Consider the following 18,652-nt stretch of genomic DNA (forward strand, 5'->3'; position numbering starts at 1 on the left):
GTCTGTAAAGGCTATTTGGTTTTTGTAGTGTACTGTTTTAAAAATAAATGTATTTTTAGGTAAGCTTATGCTGTTGCTGTTGTGAATCACAACTTGTGGTGCTGTAGTGGCCACTGGTGAGGTTAGCTACCACTGTGAGTTGTCCGCTGTTGTAGAGGAAGGTATGACCAACATGGCGGAGCTTGCGGGCCGCAGATTTGTTGGATGCGCTTTGCTGGTCCCTCGAGGACTTCCGTTCGAAGGGTTCAACTGCTGCAGACAGTGGGGCCCGACGGTAGCCAAGCGAATGCTGTCGCCGTCGGTAAGAAGAGCTTCCGGAACGCAAGGCAAAATCGGATGCGTGGATTCTTCGTTATCAATAAATTCAACAACATGCAGCACGGCGCCCGCCGGGCGACGTGCCATCCGCGAAACGGACCCCGCACCCGCCCGACGACTGGGCGCTTATTCATCGTCCTGCTCGTCGTCGTCGTCGTCTTCGCCCTCCTCCTCGAAGGTGTCAAGCGGCACCGAGAACAGGCGCATAATGGGCTTGTTGGGGTCCTTCATGATCACGTACTTGCCCTCGGGCTGCTCCAGCAGCAGCTCCGACAGCATCTTGATGATGCCCCACGTGTTGTTCTGGTTGAGCGCGATCTGCGTCGCGAACGTGCTCGGGTTGTACGACTGCATTCCGAGCACCACGTGCGAGTACGGATCCTTGAAGTTCGAGCGCGATACGTAGCCCAGCTTCATCTCGTCCACGCCAGCCAGCAGCGCCTGTGCCGTCCACTTGGCCAGCTTGAGCGAATTGTTCTTGAGCTCGTTCGCCAGAATGGCACCACGCTGCAAACATCCAAAACAATATCAAGAAATTAGTCTTCAGTCACACACAAAACACTGCGAGCACACACGTTATGTGTGTGGGGTGGCATATCTAGATGGTGGTGGTCGAGTCTCTCCTTAAATGAAGCTTTCCTCACCAATAGTATAGGAATAGCGTATATATAAAGTTGTGGGCATTCATCGAGACCCGCACACCACCACAGAACAACATGTAAGTCATACACACTCGTCTCGGGCAGATACTCTCATCCTTTCATGCTTTCCTCAAAAAAATAGGATTAGCGATTCTGAAAATGTTGACAATCACCGAGTTCTGCCATGGAGGACACATACACATACACACACAGGCCTGCACTAGCAGGCAGTTACTAGACCCTCATCCTTTCATGCTTTCCTCAACAATAGTAGGATTAGCGATTCTGAAAAATGTTGTCAATCATCGGGTCCGAGCAACTCATTCACACATACATGTACCAACGGACTTTCATCGCATTCTTTCTCCTCACCAAGAGTGTAGGAATAGCGTATATAGAATAAAGACAATCATCAAGTCCGGCACACATCCACATACAAACCCACACAAACATGCATACACCCACACCCACGCAAACATGCACAGTTCGACACAATGCCACCAATGGATCACGCACCTGAGAGTCGATTTTCTTGCGCCACTCGATGGATCCGGGGAACTTGGGGTCGTACTCGTTCAGCGCGTACGTGGACACGTACTGCTTCTTGCCCTTCTTGAGAGCAACACTCTGCACTTCACAACGAGCAACAAGGTTGAGACCGCTGCCGAGGTCGAACTTACGGTACCGGTAGGCGCCACTCGCGGGCTTGGCACCCTCGCTGGCGAACGGGTTAGCCTCGTCGAACTTCTTGTAGAAGGCGCCGTTGCCGCTCTTGAGAACCTGCTGCGACAGGTTCTGGTTGATCATGGTAGCCTCCAGACTGAGACGGTCCGGGTGGTTCATGTGCTCGGGGTCGTCCTGGGTCGGCGGGTCCGTGGCGTTCTCGTTGACCGTGAGCAGGTCGAAGTTGGACTCGTCGCGCTTGTCGAAGAACACCATGTTGTTCACGCGCTGCGCCACAATGTCCCACGGGAAGACGGAGCGCGTGCAGGCCATGAGGTGCGACAGAATGGCATCCGTGGCGAACACGGTGGCCTGTCCCTGCTGGGCGAGCCCCTCAATGACGGGGTCGTCCGTAGTCGTGACGTAGTAGAAGTCGCGGTCGTCGTAACGGTGTACGCGCGTGTTTGAACGGCTGGTGATGCGGTCCAGCGCCGAGTCGTACTCGCGCAGTTCGCCGCACCACTTGATGTCTTCGCTCTTGGGGATGTTGGCCTGCAGCTTGGTGAGCTGCTGCATCTCGAACTGGTCGATGAGCGTCCAGCTGGCCTGCACCTTGACGGACGCTGCGCGGTCCACCGTAGGCTCGTCGCGGCGGCGGTAGTTGAACTGGCGGCGTGCGTTGCTGAGGCGGTCCCAGCGCTTGTTCTGCTTCTGCATGCCCTTGAGTCGCAGCTGCGCCGAGGACGTGGTGGGCGCATTGGGGTCGGGCTTGTCGTTGTTGTAGCTGCCACGTCCGCCGCGTCCTCCACGGCCACCGCCGCGGCCGAACCGCTGCTGGTTCCACGTGGGCCGCAGACGGTCCTCCGTCTTGGGGCGCGTGCCCTTGGACGTGTCCACGAGCTGGAACGTCGCGTCCTCCTTGGAGTCGTGCTTGTACTGGAACTCGGCATTCACGCCCGACGGGTCGCGCGCGTACCGGGAGCCGCGCGGCGCGTAGTTGGACACGAAGTCCGCAGCCTTGCCTAGCTTGTCGCCCTTGTTAAAGGGCGCATAGGGGATGTTGAGGAACTGCTCCGGCAGCGCCGTGGGGCCCCAGCCGTTGGCGTTCACGTCCACACGAGGTGCGTTGTACGAAGCCATCAGAGGATGAGGAATGATACTCTGAAGGGGACCGAGCTGTTCAGCACCAGTCAACACTGCTGCCACATAATAATGTGTTCCAATGATGTGGTGCACATGATCGTACCGGGAAACGGGTACAGTGTCTTCATCGTAAGGTGGACGTTATGGTGGACACTATTTATTCGACTGCCTTAACTTCTTCGGGAGTCAAGGGCGTGGGAACGTAATAGTCGGCGTCTTGTAGATACAAGTCGACGCGAGAGGCGATCTTGGCGTGAGCCCACTGCAATTGAGGCGAGTCGCGCGCACTCGGGTAGTACATGTCGGCGCAGTGTGCAGTGCCTTCGATGAACACGGCTTCGGCAGAGTACGAGTGCATTTTGGTAGAGTTCTGGACGGCCAGCGCGTGCCACGGGTCGATGGTGCCGCTCGGGAACGTCACGCGTTCCACCTCGATGCCGAGCGAGCCGTAGTCGAGGTTGGCGCCGGCCACGTCTGGGGCCACGTTCATCTCGTACACGCGCTTGCAGATCTCGGTGCCGGCGTTGGCTTCAGTCACAGCACGGAGCGCGTGGAACGGAGAACGCGCGCTCGTCGTCGTCTGGAAGTAGCCGAACTCGTTGCACGTCTGGTATACCCACTGACGCGCGCTGCTCTTGCCGTCGAACTGGTCGCGACTCAGCACCTCCACGGTGCCGTTCGGCGCACCTTGAAATTTGGAGTCAAGGCAGTCGCCAACGCGAGTCCTGTTGATGAAGGAAGCCAGCTTCCCCACCGCGTCTCCAGCCTCCGTAAAGTGCTTGCAGACTTCATCCAGAGTCATCACTCCCTCGTGGATAGCGTTGTACTGCGCGATATCCTGGAAGGCTCCCATCACGGACGTCTCAAAGACCGAATCGTCAAACTCGTTGGTCATCGGGTAGCACGGCTTGAACAGCTCGTCCACCTTATCACGACCCTTCTTGCCACTATCCATGAGCTCTCCAAGCTGCGTAATTGCTTGCTCCACCTCATGATAGCACTCACCGCCTCCAAAGTACCTCAATCCGTCTCCAACCACCTCCATGTACTCGAAAAAGTCCGTTTTCGCGTGCACAGGCGCCGAACTCGCCACGGTCCCAGCAAACAGCGCCGGGTACTTGAGCTTCACCCACGCGGCCAAGTTACCCGGATAACTTCCCCCAAAAGCCACCCACTTCTCGTCCGTCAGGCCGTACTGGTCCGTCACAAAAGAGTGGAAATGTGCCAAGTCCGCCAACGCCTGCTCACTGGAGAGATACACAAGGTTGGGCAGACTCATGTCCTCCGTCGGGTACGATTTCCCGTAGAACCGGTGTTCTAGTGCCAGCAGCAGCGCTCGGTGCTGTTCCGCCAGGTAGTAAATGAAAGTGCGGTTGGTGATTGCCTTGGGTCCCAGCGGTCCTTCCCCTCCGATGTAGAGGAAGACAGGGAAACCGTGACCGCCCCAGAACTCCTCGTTCACCTGGTACCTTTGCTTCCACGTGGTGCGTCTGGATACGGGGGCGAAGTGATCCAAGATGGCGTCAGTGAAGAAATCTTCCTGGACAGGGAAGGTCACTGGGTCGTCCTCAGACTGGTGCACGTCGAACTGCACAAAATATTCGTGGCCGCGAAAGTCCTGAAGCCGCTGCAGGTTGTGCGCTCGGGCGCCGGAGGATGCGGCGCTCACGGGCGACAATACGGCGAAGCATGCAATGGCGTACAACACGAGGAGACGGTGGGACGACGCCATGGCTCCGATGGACGAGTGCGCGCACTGGGAGAGCTCAGCTGGAGCCGTCGAGGTCTGATCCAGGAATGGCACATCCGCCCTCCTGAACTCATGATTGGCAAACAGATTTGGCAGGGGGTTGCCCATCTCCGATCTTTTCACTTCAACTTGGTATAGTTGCCGTCGGCGAAGTGCAGTAGCTGCAGGAGGACCACGGTGGACCTGTTTCGAGAGGAGCGAAAACTTAAACTGATCGAGCGCCCAAACTTGGATCATAAGACTTGGGATCGAAATAGTTTTGCTCTTTGGAAGGGTTAACGGGAAGTTCTTCTCCTGCTAACATTGGTCTCCCTCTAATTATGGTATGGTTGGGAGGTAAGGCGTTTGCCCCGCGCCACAGTTCATCTCGCACTCAGCTAGTGATATGGTCAATCAACAGAGAACCTCCAGTTCCCAGCACAAGCCGAAGGCTCTCCATCGAGATAGTTCCTCCAATTCCCTTCGCACTTTATCCGATCGGCTCACTCGGCAGAGATCATCCGAAGTCCTAAAGCGCTATGCTTCCACGAGGAAATTTGGACGTCGTCACGAGCTGCAGCGTGAGGACGAGCGCGTTCGCAATACGTCGATTGTCGTCTTCTCCAAACGGAACCCGGATGAAGAGGACACCGTGATGACAGCACATGTGGGACTGTCTTGCACTGCAGCATTAATATCTTTCAGAAGTTGGTCTAAGTGGTGCTTGTTCGTGCTGAGCGTAGTGGCGGATCATGGAGGCGCTGGCTCGTGAGAAATCGATTGTTAGACGCCTGGCGACATTCATCAGCCGGACCATCGGCACAGCCACCTCTCAGGACCCGACGGTCATATTAGATCACGTCCTGCTCGGAAGCCGCGAGAATGCCGAAGACAGTAGACTGCTCTACTTCTTGGGAATAACGCACATTTGCAACTGCGCAAAGCAAGTCGGGAACAGCTTCGAAGGAGAGTTCATCTACCTCAAACTGAACCTGCATGACTCGCAAGATGAAGAACTCATTCCTCACTTCCAAACTGTCACCAAGTTCCTCAACCGAGTCGAGCGACTGCGAGGTCGTGTACTTATTCACTGCATTTCAGGTGCGAAAACTGCATCTGGAGTATTCCGTGTTCTTGGTCTCTCACCGTTGCTTTGACAAAGTTCAGGTGCTTCCAGGTCACCTGCGCTCCTGGTCGCGTACTTGATGATCGACAAGAAAATTCCTCTGCTGGATGCCTATAACATGGTGAGGCGCAAGCGTCAGGTCGTACAACCAAACCAGGCCTTCCGTCTACAACTTGCCAAGTACGAGCTCATGCTATTTGGCGCCTCGTCAGTAGCGACAACCACCGATAAGGATTGGAACTTTTATGCTTGGAATGAGGTCAAAAACGAAAGGGGGCTTCGAAAGCGTTAGCTTCACGACTGTATCGGATTTCAGCTCAGGTTGCGCTCCCTCCTGACTTGCCTGAATAGGGACGTACGCGGCTCAACCCTGGGCTGCAACCAGTAAACTCAAACCCAAAGAAATCATTTGTTCGAGTTCCCAGCAAACACCAGTTGTCGACGAGCACGGGCGATCCAAACAACGGACCCAAGTCGCCGCTGCTCTCGCAGCTGTTAGCACCGAGCAGTACTTTACCAGACGAGTTGCCACTCTGGTAAATGATGGATCCTGTTTCCTCGTCGCAAAAGTACAGTTGACCCGTCGTAGTGGTAACGCAACACACCAAGCTGCCTTCTTCTTCAGCAACAGTGAAGTTGTGACGTGGCTGACGATCAAATGGTGTCTCAACAAGACGAACAACTGTTGGTGACGCGAACACAGCGCCGTGAAGATTAGTGGTCCATACAAGTTGTCCACTATGGCAGTCAACCTTCCGCAGCCTGCCATCGTGAGAGCCAAACACCACAACCCCCGGGTGATAGACGCAAGGCGAGCTGAAAATTGGTTTCTCGGTTGAGAGCTGCCATTGAATAGCCCCCGCTGTCATATCCACTCCGTAAAGCTTCCCGTCAGCACACCCCACAATCAACTTCTTGGAGTCATAGTCAGCATTCAACCCTGCAAACACTGGGGCTGGAAGCTCTAACTTCCACTGCTCCATAATGCTGCCAAAGTCGTCAACCTCAGACTTTACTGCCACAACCTTCCCATTTGTGGAAGCAGCAAATAGTTGGCCAGACCACGCGCAGTAGAGAGGTGTGGAGAAGATGCTACCCTGAAGGTCGAGAAACCACCGCAGCTTGCCTGTCACGGCATCCAGGCCGTACAGACTGTTATCATATGAACCACAAACCACCACACCGTACTTGTCAATCGCCACAGCCGAAGCTTTGATGATTCCCTTTGCGTGGAAAAGCCATCGAGTGTCTCCTAAGCACAAGTCCAGCGCAAAAAGAGTTCCTGCGTATGTCCCCACATAAACGATCTCGTGCTTCACACTGAGTGCAGCGCATGCCTCAATGCGATCGTCGAGTTGAACTCTCCAAATTTCTTTACCGGCGTCTTCCAAGTCAACGCACACCAATTGGGCCGAGTGAGATCCAACAATTGCCCAGGAAGAGCAAATGACATCTTTCGCGTCGAGTCGCTGTACCACCAACGGAGACGCATCGATGCACTTCTCTAAATCAACTTTCCACGCAGTTCTGAGTTCCCACGATAAGGACGGAGTCGGCGCAGTCTGCTGAGTGGGTGGCGGTGAGATGTAGCATGTCGGAGTGTAAATGCCGTTAATGCTCATGGACGACTGGTTGTAGCGAGATACAAAGTTTAGCTTGTCTCGCTGGCTTGTGTCCCCATGCTCATTGCCATCACCGTCAGCAAGTCCATCTGATTGTGCACGACGTGCCATCTTCCGGCGTTTGAGCTCATTGCCAAAACTCAAGTCCCGGTCTCTATCCACTTTAGCGGTGTCATTCCTGGAGTTAATAAAACGTGGCAATGCTTTCACCGTTGTTTCTTCGCGGAAGCGTTTGTCTAGTGGTGAACCTACGTTAGACAGCATTGCTCCAATTGTCATATGAAGCTGGTCGCATACAAAGATGGCAACACATGCATGGTGAGTAGCGTATCTGCATACAGTGGCATAATTCTAGTTGACGTACCAGCTCTTGGCCTGTCAGAGGAAACGTACCAAGCTCTTGGCGAATCTCATGAGCGAAAAGTGTTGCCAGCAATGAATTCCCACCGAGTTCGCAAAATGACTGGGCTCTGATATTATCCGAAATACCTTCGGGTGTAGGAATATCAAGGACTTCGTTGAGCAATCGGGCGATCAGCCCTTCAGTTGTGCTGTTCGCCTCGCAGTTGTTCCGAATAATTGGCAGCACAGCATTGATATCAGCAATTCTGCCACGATCGAAAAGGTCTTTCAGTGCTCGCCGATCAACTTTCCCGTGAGCGAGTCGCTGCACTGCGTTTGCATGTACGACCACAATCTCATGCGGACTGTGCGATGATCCGTAGTGCTCCGTGATCCAAGCATTAAGTTTTGTCGCCCGAGGATACCGACCTACTGCGGTGCTGGACATGACGTCACAAATAATACAGGCCACGATATGTTGCTGACGTAACGCGTACTTGCTCACTTCCTTGGCAGTTGTAAAAGCGATCACCTGTGCGTTACCAAAGGTTTGCGAAACACGACTATCATCGATTTCCCCGTCTTTTGCAGTCTCGCTCAGTGCTGTTGTCACTGCACGCTCCACTGCCTCTAAGTAAACACGTTGTCCATGAATCTTTACAGCATTATCCTTACGCCCGCAAAAAAACAGATATCCTTGAATCGCGGAGCAAACGTCTCCCGTGCAGAACCATCGTCTTGATTTAGCTTCGCCTTGGCTCTTTTGACCACCCAACAATTCATCCGTGCTCACAAAAATGTCTTCCAGATCGCCACCAACGTATCCTAGTGTTACAAGCGGCCCGGACACGTATAGGAGCCCTCTACAAGGTTGAGCTGTAGACGGCACTGACAGGTTCTTCGACCAAATAATGGTCGGCGCACCATCGTTGGATTCACTTGCCTTTTTCTCAATATCAATGGGCAGCAGCACAAGAGACGTATTATTACCAACTATTCCGCGAGGATCAAGTTTTGCGATCGGAACTCCATGCTGTTGCCACTCGACTGCCTCCACAGCAGAAGCCGGGGCCCTTAGTTCCATACACGTCACATCACCACTCACTTCTGTGCTGCCTGCAGAGCAGCAATGGAATATAGTTAGTCCAAGTCGTAGTCAAGCAAACCGAGGGCACGTCCTCTTCCTTACCGTACAGGTTCAAGATAGTCGCCTCTGGTAAAGTAGCCCAAAGCTGTCGTAGTACTTGTAGCGGCAGTGATTCGCCACTGCTGAGCACATACCGAAGCTTAGACAAGGCCGATCGCCGATCGATCTCTCGCATTTGCAGCAGTAAAACCTCCAGCACACTCGGCACTGCAGTGAAGCGCGTCACGTGCTCACTTTGCACAACCGCAAGAAACTGCGCACTATCATCTAGCACAACACTGTTCAACGAAATGCAGTCAGCACCCCCATGCCGTTGCCGTGGTCGTTGCAAGTGAACTAGCGGCACACCCTGCAAAAATGCGCCAAGGATTTCCCACACTGAGTCCACGAACGACAGCTTCGTGGCTCGTAGTACGCGCTCACTCGACCTCGTAAATGGATACATCTCCCACATCCACTGTAACCGAGTCCAAGCTCCCACCCGCGTTCCCAGCACTCCTCTAGGCTCGCCTGTCGTCCCAGACGTGAAGAGCATGTAAAGTGGTGCAACATCCCCATCCGCCTTAGCTTGAAATCTCCTCACCGATTTCTCCCCTTTACTCTGAAAGTAGCCGTCCGTGAACCTCAAAACTTGCACAGATCGGAACGGACTCGACGGCAACTCAACTGTTCTCTTCTCCTCCGTCGACAAGAACTTGGCCAATGGACTCTCTGGGATCGTCACGAGACGTTGCACCCTTGCATTTGTCAAGATGGAACGTTGTTTAGCAACTGGGAGCTGGACATCCACAGGTACGTAGCTCCAGTGTCTCTGCTGCGCCACCATAAGCATCGACGCCGTCTCCTCAATGGAAAACGGGGCCACATTGATCCCCACCACCAGCCATTCATCCTCTTCTCCGTCCACCGCCTCTCGAACCTCTTGAATCCACTGCCAAACATTTGCATACGAAACCTCCTGCCTCCACTTCCCTCCAACACTTTGTATCATGGCCAGCTCTTCGTCCCGCGCAGTCCAAAGCTCCCCCAGACATTGACACAACATGGTCATTGGCTCGAAGCGTGCGCTTCGAATCTCACAATACGTACTTAGCCATTGCATCTAGCCTCCAAATACAAAGTTCCCGTCAACACACGTCACACACGCCATCCAAAAACCTCAGCTCTTTAGTACCAGAAATTCTACGAAAACGCAGATATCCCACCATGGACGACGAGCAGCTCCCCCTGGTGCACCGCGACGGCTCCGGCACCGGAGACTCGCTGCAGCAGCAACTTTCGAGCTACCACGAGCGCCAGCGCGCGCGACAGAAGCGCCGCCACCGCTCCAAGACCGTCGGACGCGCCACCGTGGGGTTCCTGGCGGCGTCGCTACTCACTTTGCTGCTCGTGGCGCTCTCGTGGCCTGCGCAGCGCAACGAGCGCGCGCTGCAGCTGCGCTCGCTGCTGGACGCGTACGAGAACGCCAAGAACTTTTCGGGGGTCGTGAGACTCAGCCACAACGGGCAGAAGAAGCTGCAGCAGGCCATGGGCCTCGCCAGCGTCCAGTTCCAGCTGCCCATGCTCGAGCACAGCGTCTTCCCCATGGGCGCCCACGTGCAGCTGCTCACGGCGGTGGCGATGTACCAGTTGCAGGAGAAAGGCCTCGTGGTGATGTACAAACCCGTGGCCGAGTACTTGACGGCTCAGGACTGGGAAGCCTTCGGGCTGGACAAGAACCGAACGACGTGGTGTCCCAAGGTGACGCAGGGCGACGGGTGTGCACTGGTGACGTTCCAGCACTTGCTGTACATGGGATCAGGGCTGCAGAGTCACAAGGAGAAGCAGATGCAGGTGGAGATGATGGGCAGCTTCGGACAACAGGTCGGCAGGTTCATTGACGCCCCGTTGGCGTTTCAACCCGGCACGAGCTACACGTACGCAGACGAGAACTATGTGTTGCTGGCCTATATGGTAGAGAAGCTGAGTGGGATGGCGTTTGGAGAGTATCTGCAGAAACACATTTTCCAGCCGGTGAACTTGAAACTCACGACGTTTGATCCGTTCGCGGGAGCGCTGGGGGTGAAGCACGGACTTGTGGACCAGTACGTGCAGTTCTACGCCCATCGGGACGTGAATAGGAGTGAGAGCAGCAGTGACAGCTCCAGTGGACCCGTGGAGAAGCACTTGCATCGGATGGCGACAGGGTCGTGCGCGATCTACCAGCACTTGGACAACAGCCTTCATGGGCTGCAGTCGACTGGAAAAGACATGCACAAGCTGTACAACGACCTGTTCCACGAACACGGCCGCCACTCAAAACTGCTCCAGGCGAAGTCTATCGAGCAGCTCGTGCACACGCGTAACCCAGCATTTCCAGCGTTTGCGCAGGGTATTGGCGTCGACTTTGACGAGACTCAGTCGGGACTGACTAGCACAGAATGGCCTGCCAAGATCGCGTTCTGTGGTAGCACCGCGTGCTCTACGACCTGTATGGCTATGCAGATGCCCGCCGCCAACATGTCTATCGTCGCCAGCGCCTTCACCAACGACGTGCGTCTTTATTTCCCAAGTGTTGACGCCTTTGATGCGTATCAGCCACGTGACTTCATCGAAAAGCGCGAACCTACAGTGGAGAAGGATGGCTTCGAGAAGAACGACGGCGAGGTGAACACGTTGGCGTGGAACTTGCTGCAGGTGTTCCTACAATTCTACACGGCCCCCGACAACTGAGGGAGTGAGCACGTGAAAACTCGTGGAGCACCTGAATAATGGTAATGTTATGCCAGTTTTTATTTCTACACAGGTCAATTCTTGTGTACGCCTGCTACGCGTCATCAGCTCAAACTGAGAAGCTCTCGCATCGTTTTTTCATCCTCTCGAGCTACGAATCGCCCCTTGACGCGCATTCGTTTGTCTGCAAAATCTTTGCGTACGTCGTACTTGACCTCTTTCAGCCACACTCTCTCCTGCCGCTTTTTCAGAAACCTTTGTATGCGTTTCCTTCGAGAAGTGGGCGAGTAGCTGCCGATCCACCCTGCCTTTCGCACGCAGTCTGCACCGTGTAGTGGCCGTTTGCCTAAGCAGCATTTAGGTCCATCTTGCGGTGGTAATTCAACGACCTCACCGATCTCAACAATCTGCTCGATCTCAGCCTTGTACTCGTCCCGCATGAGCTCTCCACGCGACAACTCACTTTCTAGTTTAAAGACAAACCCAACCTTCTTTTCGCTCATCATGGCTCGATGCAGTCCTTCCGATATGAAGAGGTCGCCACTTCGGTGCATTTGACGCAGATACGGCTTCACTTGCAGACCCCACATTTGCTTGGGCCACGGCAGTTCACTGGGAACTTTGAATATAGCTGGGACTTTGCAGTAGCCAAACTCACCAGCCAGATTTGTGTTCTCGGGCATTTCCCGCTCTTTCCACCGTGCTTGCTTGTGATTCCAAGTGAATCGAGAGGACCACGACACGAGTTTCCCAAGCCTCAGACCCCAGAGCTGCTGTGGCCAAAATGGTTTGGGTGGTACAACAAAACCTTCCGGGAGGATTTCGTGAGGATACTTTGCCGAGAACAACTTCAACAACGGAGCAACATGCTCCGTCCAAGGTGCATCTGCCAACTTGTATCGAAAGCCGAATGTCTCCAGCCGATCGGCATTAAGTCCAACCTCCGTGAAGTAAGTCCCGCGCTTCTCCATAACCGCAACAATGTTTCCCAATGGGACTGCTATCGTTTGCTTCGGCCACGGAGATTGCGACGGAACAACGAAATCCTCCGGGACGGAGCAGTGGCCGAACACCTTGGCAAACACGTGAAGCGCGGGGAAAATGACCGTCTTCCACTGCTCATATTTCTGGTTGGAGACAGCACATGCCTCGTTTGAGCGGAAGTTCGCTAGCGCCACATGCCCTCCATAGTGCTGTCCAACCTGAACGCATGTAAGAATGTTCCGAAGCTCTCGACCCCAGGTCTTGTAAGGCCACGGAGAACGAGACGGAACCACGAATTTGTCACGCAACACTTTGTTTGCGTGTTCGTACTGGAAAACCTGGTGGGCCTGCAGCACCTGCTTCCTCCAGTCACGCTCGATGGCTTCTAAACGACTCAAGTTCCACTGAACGATGACTCCGAGATTGACTCCCCACGCATTTTCAGGCCACGGTTCACTGGATGGAACGGTGAATCCCCAGCCAAATCCCCACGGGATCGTATCTCGAGGATGGAGGCTATCGAACGTAGCGATGAGTGGAGCAACCTTTTTCTCCCATGCTGCGCTCGAGAGGGTCAGTGTGAAGTCCAATTGACTCAAGCGATTCGCACATCGTCCAGCATAGGCGAAAAAGTTTCCTGTCGCCTTCATCTTCTCAACAATTTGTCCTAGCTGTAAATTCCATATAGCTTTCGGCCATGGCAGTCGTGCTGGAACGACGAAACGAGACTTGACGTTGCAGTGACCACACGTCTTCGAGAACGTCTTGAGCGCCGTGAAAATCGATTCCCAACTCTCATCTCGACGTCTCCTAAGAACATGCTTCAGTCTGGCAACCGAGTTCCTGGCCAGAGCAACATGGCCGTCATAACACTCGCCAATATGCAATCGGTGCAGGATACGAGCCAGATCCATCCCCCAGGTCTTCGCAGGCCAGGGCGATCGAGACGGAATAACGAATTTCTCCCCGATAGAGACACCTCCAAACTCCTTTTGGTACATTTCGACAGCCGTCAGCACCTGCACTCTCCACTCACTCTCGATACTAGCCATGTGCTGTGAATTCCAACGAACAAGCTTGCCCAGCTTAACGCCCCACATCGCTTCTTGCCATGGTGCCTCGGCTGGAACCACAAAGTTGTCGGCCACCACTGTACAGGGATGCACTGCTGAGAACGTTTCAATCAACTGGGCCGCAAGCTGCTCCCATGGAATCTCCGATAGCCTGAACGAAAAGCCTAGTGCATCCAGGCGGTCAGCGTCTCGTCCAATCTGCTCGAAATACGTGCCATTCTTCTGGTAGTCTGCAACTCCTGCGCCAAGACGCAGACCCCATGCTGGCTTAGGCCACGGATCTTCTGACGGAACCGTGAAGTGTCCACCGAGTCGGCAATCTCCAAACACCTTCACAAACGTAAAGAGCGCAGGTAAAATTCTGATCTTCCATTGCTGATTCCTGTTTTCAGAAACGAGGGACAATGTCTCCGTGGGCTCACTCCGCTGTTTCCATTCATGCTCCACGACAGCCAGCCGACTAGTGTTCTGGGCGCCAATGCTTCCCAGTTTGAGACCCCACACGTTTCTAGGCCAGGGTTGCTTGTGTGGAATGACAAAGTCTTCAGGAAGCTTCAATTGGTTCGGAAAGATCATCGAGAAAATCGTCAGGAGCGGGACGACTTGGCGCTCCCAAGTTGCGTCTGACAAACTGACCTCAAAGCCCAGATCGCCCAGTACACCCGCGTCTTTCACAATCTGCACAAAATACTGTTCTCTGCTGTGCGAATTACTCAAAAAGAGTCCTAGCTCCAGACCCCACGTCTGCTTGGACCAAGGAGCTTTCGCCGGAACCACGAAATCGGAAGTCAACGGTTCATCTTCTCCAAACTCATCTGCAAACGTGACCAATGCCGGCAAAATGCACTCTTGCCATTCGACATCTCTCGGGTCCCACAGGAACCCCAAGTTCTCCAAAACGTCACTGTCCCGAGTCGCTTGACCAGCGTAGCTGCGTCCAGCTCGGATCCGCTTGACGATGGCACCGAGGTTCAGTCCCCACGCATCTTGTGGCCACGGAATCCATTCCGGAACTACAAAATTGCTATTGACGTTGCAGTGTCCTTGCTCCTGGTGAAAAACGTGCAACGCCGGCAACACCTGACGCTTCCACGCTCGATCCGCTGCAGTCGTCGAGATCCAAGTAAACCCCAACTTCTGCAGCTCCTGGTGCGACGCTGCCACTTGAGCACTGTAAAGTGTTTTTGTATCGCTGTCCCGAGTGATAATTTGACCCAAACGCAGTCCCCAAGCACTTTGCGGCCAGGTCGAACTTGACTGCGGCACCACGAAATCCTCGGGCACCTCCGTGTGGCCGAACAGCGAGTGGAATGTGCGCAATGCTGGCATGAAGACCCCAAACCATTTGTCTTGTCGGTGATCGGCCACGTCCGCAATTGCGTCGTCCAAAATATCGCCGAACGAAGCTTCAGGTCGGCGAGCAATCTCCATGAGGCATGCGTTGAAAAGCTCACTCTGTCCATGGACTAGGCACAATCTCTAGTGTGCAGATGACTGGTTCTGGTTCCACGACTAGGTGTCCTGGTAGGTTTTCTGTCCATTGCTTTTCGGACACGATTCGTTGTGCTGAGGACGATGGCAATGACAGGCTGTGGATGCGTCTGGTGTGTCGGTGGTGCACAAACATACCTCAGGTCTAGGTACTTAGGTGCTAGGTGCAAAGTGTCGACAACTTTGCCAATTTGGAGTCGGAGCCGATGGCTGTGGTCGAGCTTCTGAAACAGCAGTCGCAGGGCTGTTCAAGACCCGCGAGTCCGATTATCAAGGACAACCACTCATTCAAGAGAATATCCCTGATGGAGTCGGCAAGGTCGGCGAAGGCACAACGAATTCACGCCTGCACAAAAATACAATCACTCCAGACGCGAAGACTTGTATCAGCTTGTCTCCATATCTTTGAAAGCGGCAGACCCGCATTTATTCGATCACTCCCTGCGTTGCTCGTTGCACGCATTCTTGTCAAACGGAAGCTGTCCACGGCGAAACAATCCAATCGACGAGGAGACCATCAACCGAGAGACACCTGTCATGATTACACAGATCTACGGCACACGCAGCCGTTTGCCTCGAGATCGCTCGTGTTCATCCTGATTATCTGCGGCGTGGGCGATTTGAATCACAATCTCGTCATCGCTGATGATGTGCGGAAAGTAAGTTAACCACAGTCTAGGTGTGTCGTCATCGCAAACGGACATCCACTGCGCAATTTACAGTCTCGAGGACAGCATGACAACTTCAGGAAGTAGCAGGGACCCCGGGTCACCTTTGTCGGTTCTGTTTGAAACTGCTTCTCCACGGACACCAAAGCAGCCTGCGCGGACCCTGAAGCCCAAGACAGTCAAAATCCGAACCTGCACCCGGCGGAGGGTAAGTCATGCGGACACTCAGCAACTATTTTGAAGGAGTCGTGACGACTTGTTGTGCTTTTGGGCAGAGAGAGATTGACGCGCTGACAGAAGAGGTGGCGTGTCTGAAGAAGCAGTTGGGGTACGTTGTGCACCGTAAAAAAAGGCTCAAGGAGCGTGGCGAGTTGACGCAGCTAGAGGCGACGAACAAGACCATGCGCGATGCACTTCATGCACACCACCTATCACTTGCGAGTACAGCCTCTTTGATCGCTCAGTTTCACGTGCGTGGGTTGCGCTCATCATTGTAAGGGGTTCTGTCCTAAGCAAATTAATCTGACTCTCGTGCTACAACCTCCTTCGCACCAGCGTCATCGCATGCTCAAGCCGTTCGACTTGCCCACTCGACTCGGTAAAGACCCATTCGAGCGCGAAGCTGAGCTGCTAAGGGTGAAGGATGATCGCCTGCAACTTGCCTACCAGTTCATGCTCCACCGCCATCACTACCAATCGGCAGCAGAATTTTGTGACAAGAAGAAATTGGAGGCAGCCAGCGGCGACCTGGTTTCGATCCGTTTCGAGGCCATCCCACTACCAGGAGCACGCAGCATCAAGGCCATCTTTGAAGCCGTCCACAATTTCGTGTATAATATCGAGATCAACCTCACCGAAGCGGTGGGCGACGTCACGATACGCGAGAACGACGACGACAAACCTGGAAGTCCAGTCACTCAGCATCGCCTTGTTACCACGGTGGCTGACCTGGTGCAGACAGATATCAACAGCGTCGTGTTTGCTGAATACTGCCCAGCATGTCTTTCGGGTAGTGGGGAGCGAGAACTGGGTCTAATGGTCTGCGATACCGTGGATGAAGACGAGCTATTCCCGTATCAACCGCAAACAAGGGTCCAGCAGGACCTGACACAGATCACGATGCTCGTATGGCGGCAACACGACAACGGGGAGCCTGTTATTGTCCTGGCTCGGTGGTGGTGCTTACGGATCCGAAAGAATCCTAATGTCGACTTGCCACCGTTCGTTGTGGACAGGATTCGTTCTCGCGTGGACAAGATGAGTGAAGCGATGCTATTAACGGCAAAGTTTGCGGAGGGCAATTCCGTGCCAAGTCAATCGATCATGTAATGTACCAATCAAAACAGTGTTTGCTTTTGTCTGCAATTCGCTGGAGCAAATCTCGAGTTTACTTACGCGAATACGAAGCTTTCATTGCCAGAAATGCTTTACACAAAACTGAAGGCATGGACATCAATGCTCAGTGGATGTTTCCCGGACTAAACTCCCTGGCTGCTGTAGGATAGGTCAGACAGGTTACTGGAAGAAGAATCGCCCGTAGCTCCGCTGGAGTGGACACCCTGGTGGTTCTTAATGGCCAACAGCTTCGCACGGGCGATGTCAATCGCATTCAGGCTCGTCACCGAGCTCATGCAAGCCGTGCAAAAGGTCACCTTTCGCTGCGTCATCTGCAAGTCCGGGTCCACAAAGCTCAACTTCCTGACGATCTTGCACGCGTGACACACGTGGCCGAAACATAACTTGCACGTGCTGTTGGACTTGCCAAAGTCGCCAAGCCGACGTCCAGTGATCGGAGCCGAGCACGTGACACATGCGTTCTTCTTGTTAGGAGCACCACGTGTCTTGGACTCCTCGTAGCGCCGTTCCAGCATGTACGACAACTTGCGCATTTGTCCACAGAACACGTAATCCAGGCTTCCAAGGAACAAAGTGGCCACGACCGGAAGCACAAGCTTGCGAACCAGACCGTCATCCACAGGGTCAATGATACCCGTCGCGTACATTTCCATGGTGTTGTTGTTGATCTGGCGCCAGTATGCGATGAAGGAGATGTTGCCACGAACACGGTTCGGAAGCGCGTGCGTTTGAGGGAAATTCACTGAGTGAAGCAGACTGTAACCAAAACGCTCACCCGCGGCGTTCTTGACAATGCCGATGCCTTCAAGGTAGATATAGTCGCGGTTCTTGATCAAACCGGTCGAGTTGAAGGGAATATCGAGCTCCATCCACTTGACGACCAGCGACTGGAATGGGTCCTCGAGAGACGGCATCACCACGCCATCGAGCACTGCTGCCGCGCTGAAACTGTCGGCGTACGAGGCCTTCATACGCATGGTCTCCAGGTCTTCACTAATGATGCCGAACATGAGGTCGTCTAATTTCCCCTCCTTCGTTCCTACGCAGAGAATCGTAGGTAGTCCTGCGCCTGTGGCCTCGTCAGCAGTTGCAGTGCCTACACTGTCAGGTCTTTCCGAGTAAATCTTGAGTCCTTTCTTCTGTTTCAGAGGCTTCCAGCGCCGTGGGTCCACTTTTCTGCCCGAGTCCATGAATTTCATGCACAGGTCCAGGTTAGTCATGATGTACGCGTTGGCCAAGTCTTCGAGCGAGGTCCGGTCGCCATCGGTTAGAGTGAGGTCTGGGAACGGGTTGATGGTGTAGCGTTCCTTCATTTCTTGGTAGCTACTGAGGTATACGCGCTGACGAGAGTGCTTGAATTGGCAAAACCAAGAATGAGAACTGTATGAGATTGTTGAAGACGTCGAGGCACCAACACGTATTGGCGTGGTGTCATAGAGCTTGACCAATCAGCTGTATCAGAAACCGGCACCTGTGTCGCTAATGAAGAGGATAAGACCGCAGTGCTCTCGTCTGGCCGGACGCAGCACTATCGACCATGTAGGAAGCGTCAAAACCTCATCGGGCGTGATATACGCAGCTAGTACCTGGTGCACACTTCAACATTGACAAGTAGCGACACTACAGTTCCAAGTTCA

At 53.9% G+C, this 18,652-nt stretch overlaps 7 protein-coding genes across 7 annotated transcripts; 3 read left to right on the top strand and 4 right to left on the bottom strand.

The window, feature by feature from the left end:
• Nucleotides 1–444: 444 nt before the first annotated feature.
• KRP23_13902 (Eukaryotic translation initiation factor 3 subunit D) lies at nucleotides 445–2,762 on the bottom strand (the record flags this gene model as incomplete). The annotated part of the gene is made up of 2 exons (XM_067884671.1): nucleotides 445–825; nucleotides 1,476–2,762. The coding sequence occupies 2 exons, from the start codon at nucleotides 2,760–2,762 to the stop codon at nucleotides 445–447; spliced, it is 1,668 nt and encodes a 555-aa protein (XP_067738058.1).
• A 160-nt stretch (nucleotides 2,763–2,922) lies between these two features.
• KRP23_13903 (putative serine protease K12H4.7) lies at nucleotides 2,923–4,623 on the bottom strand (the record flags this gene model as incomplete). The annotated part of the gene is made up of 1 exon (XM_067884672.1): nucleotides 2,923–4,623. One exon carries the CDS (start codon nucleotides 4,621–4,623, stop codon nucleotides 2,923–2,925), a length of 1,701 nt encoding a protein of 566 aa, XP_067738059.1.
• Nucleotides 4,624–5,246: 623 nt separating this feature from the next.
• KRP23_13904 (Protein phosphatase Slingshot-like protein 1) lies at nucleotides 5,247–5,912 on the top strand (the record flags this gene model as incomplete). Its single annotated transcript, XM_067884673.1, has 2 exons — nucleotides 5,247–5,595; nucleotides 5,662–5,912. The coding sequence occupies 2 exons, from the start codon at nucleotides 5,247–5,249 to the stop codon at nucleotides 5,910–5,912; spliced, it is 600 nt and encodes a 199-aa protein (XP_067738060.1).
• Nucleotides 5,913–5,937: 25 nt separating this feature from the next.
• Nucleotides 5,938–9,782, bottom strand: KRP23_13905 (putative acyl-activating enzyme 19; the record flags this gene model as incomplete). Its single annotated transcript, XM_067884674.1, has 4 exons — nucleotides 5,938–7,527; nucleotides 7,607–7,617; nucleotides 8,575–8,700; nucleotides 8,774–9,782. The coding sequence occupies 4 exons, from the start codon at nucleotides 9,780–9,782 to the stop codon at nucleotides 5,938–5,940; spliced, it is 2,736 nt and encodes a 911-aa protein (XP_067738061.1).
• A 155-nt stretch (nucleotides 9,783–9,937) lies between these two features.
• KRP23_13906 (Penicillin-binding protein 4*) lies at nucleotides 9,938–11,443 on the top strand (the record flags this gene model as incomplete). Its single annotated transcript, XM_067884675.1, has 1 exon — nucleotides 9,938–11,443. The coding sequence occupies one exon, from the start codon at nucleotides 9,938–9,940 to the stop codon at nucleotides 11,441–11,443; it is 1,506 nt and encodes a 501-aa protein (XP_067738062.1).
• A 104-nt stretch (nucleotides 11,444–11,547) lies between these two features.
• Nucleotides 11,548–14,931, bottom strand: KRP23_13907 (uncharacterized protein; the record flags this gene model as incomplete). The annotated part of the gene is made up of 1 exon (XM_067884676.1): nucleotides 11,548–14,931. One exon carries the CDS (start codon nucleotides 14,929–14,931, stop codon nucleotides 11,548–11,550), a length of 3,384 nt encoding a protein of 1,127 aa, XP_067738063.1.
• A 795-nt stretch (nucleotides 14,932–15,726) lies between these two features.
• KRP23_13908 (uncharacterized protein) lies at nucleotides 15,727–16,988 on the top strand (the record flags this gene model as incomplete). The annotated part of the gene is made up of 3 exons (XM_067884678.1): nucleotides 15,727–15,867; nucleotides 15,935–16,129; nucleotides 16,215–16,988. The coding sequence occupies 3 exons, from the start codon at nucleotides 15,727–15,729 to the stop codon at nucleotides 16,986–16,988; spliced, it is 1,110 nt and encodes a 369-aa protein (XP_067738064.1).
• Between the last annotated feature and the right edge of the window lie 1,664 nt (nucleotides 16,989–18,652).

The sequence above is a fragment of the Phytophthora ramorum genome, assembly GCF_020800215.1.
Source record: "Phytophthora ramorum isolate Pr-102 chromosome Unknown Phyram_PR-102_s0019, whole genome shotgun sequence".
In the NCBI taxonomy this organism is placed as follows: Eukaryota; Oomycota; class Peronosporomycetes; order Peronosporales; family Peronosporaceae; genus Phytophthora; species Phytophthora ramorum.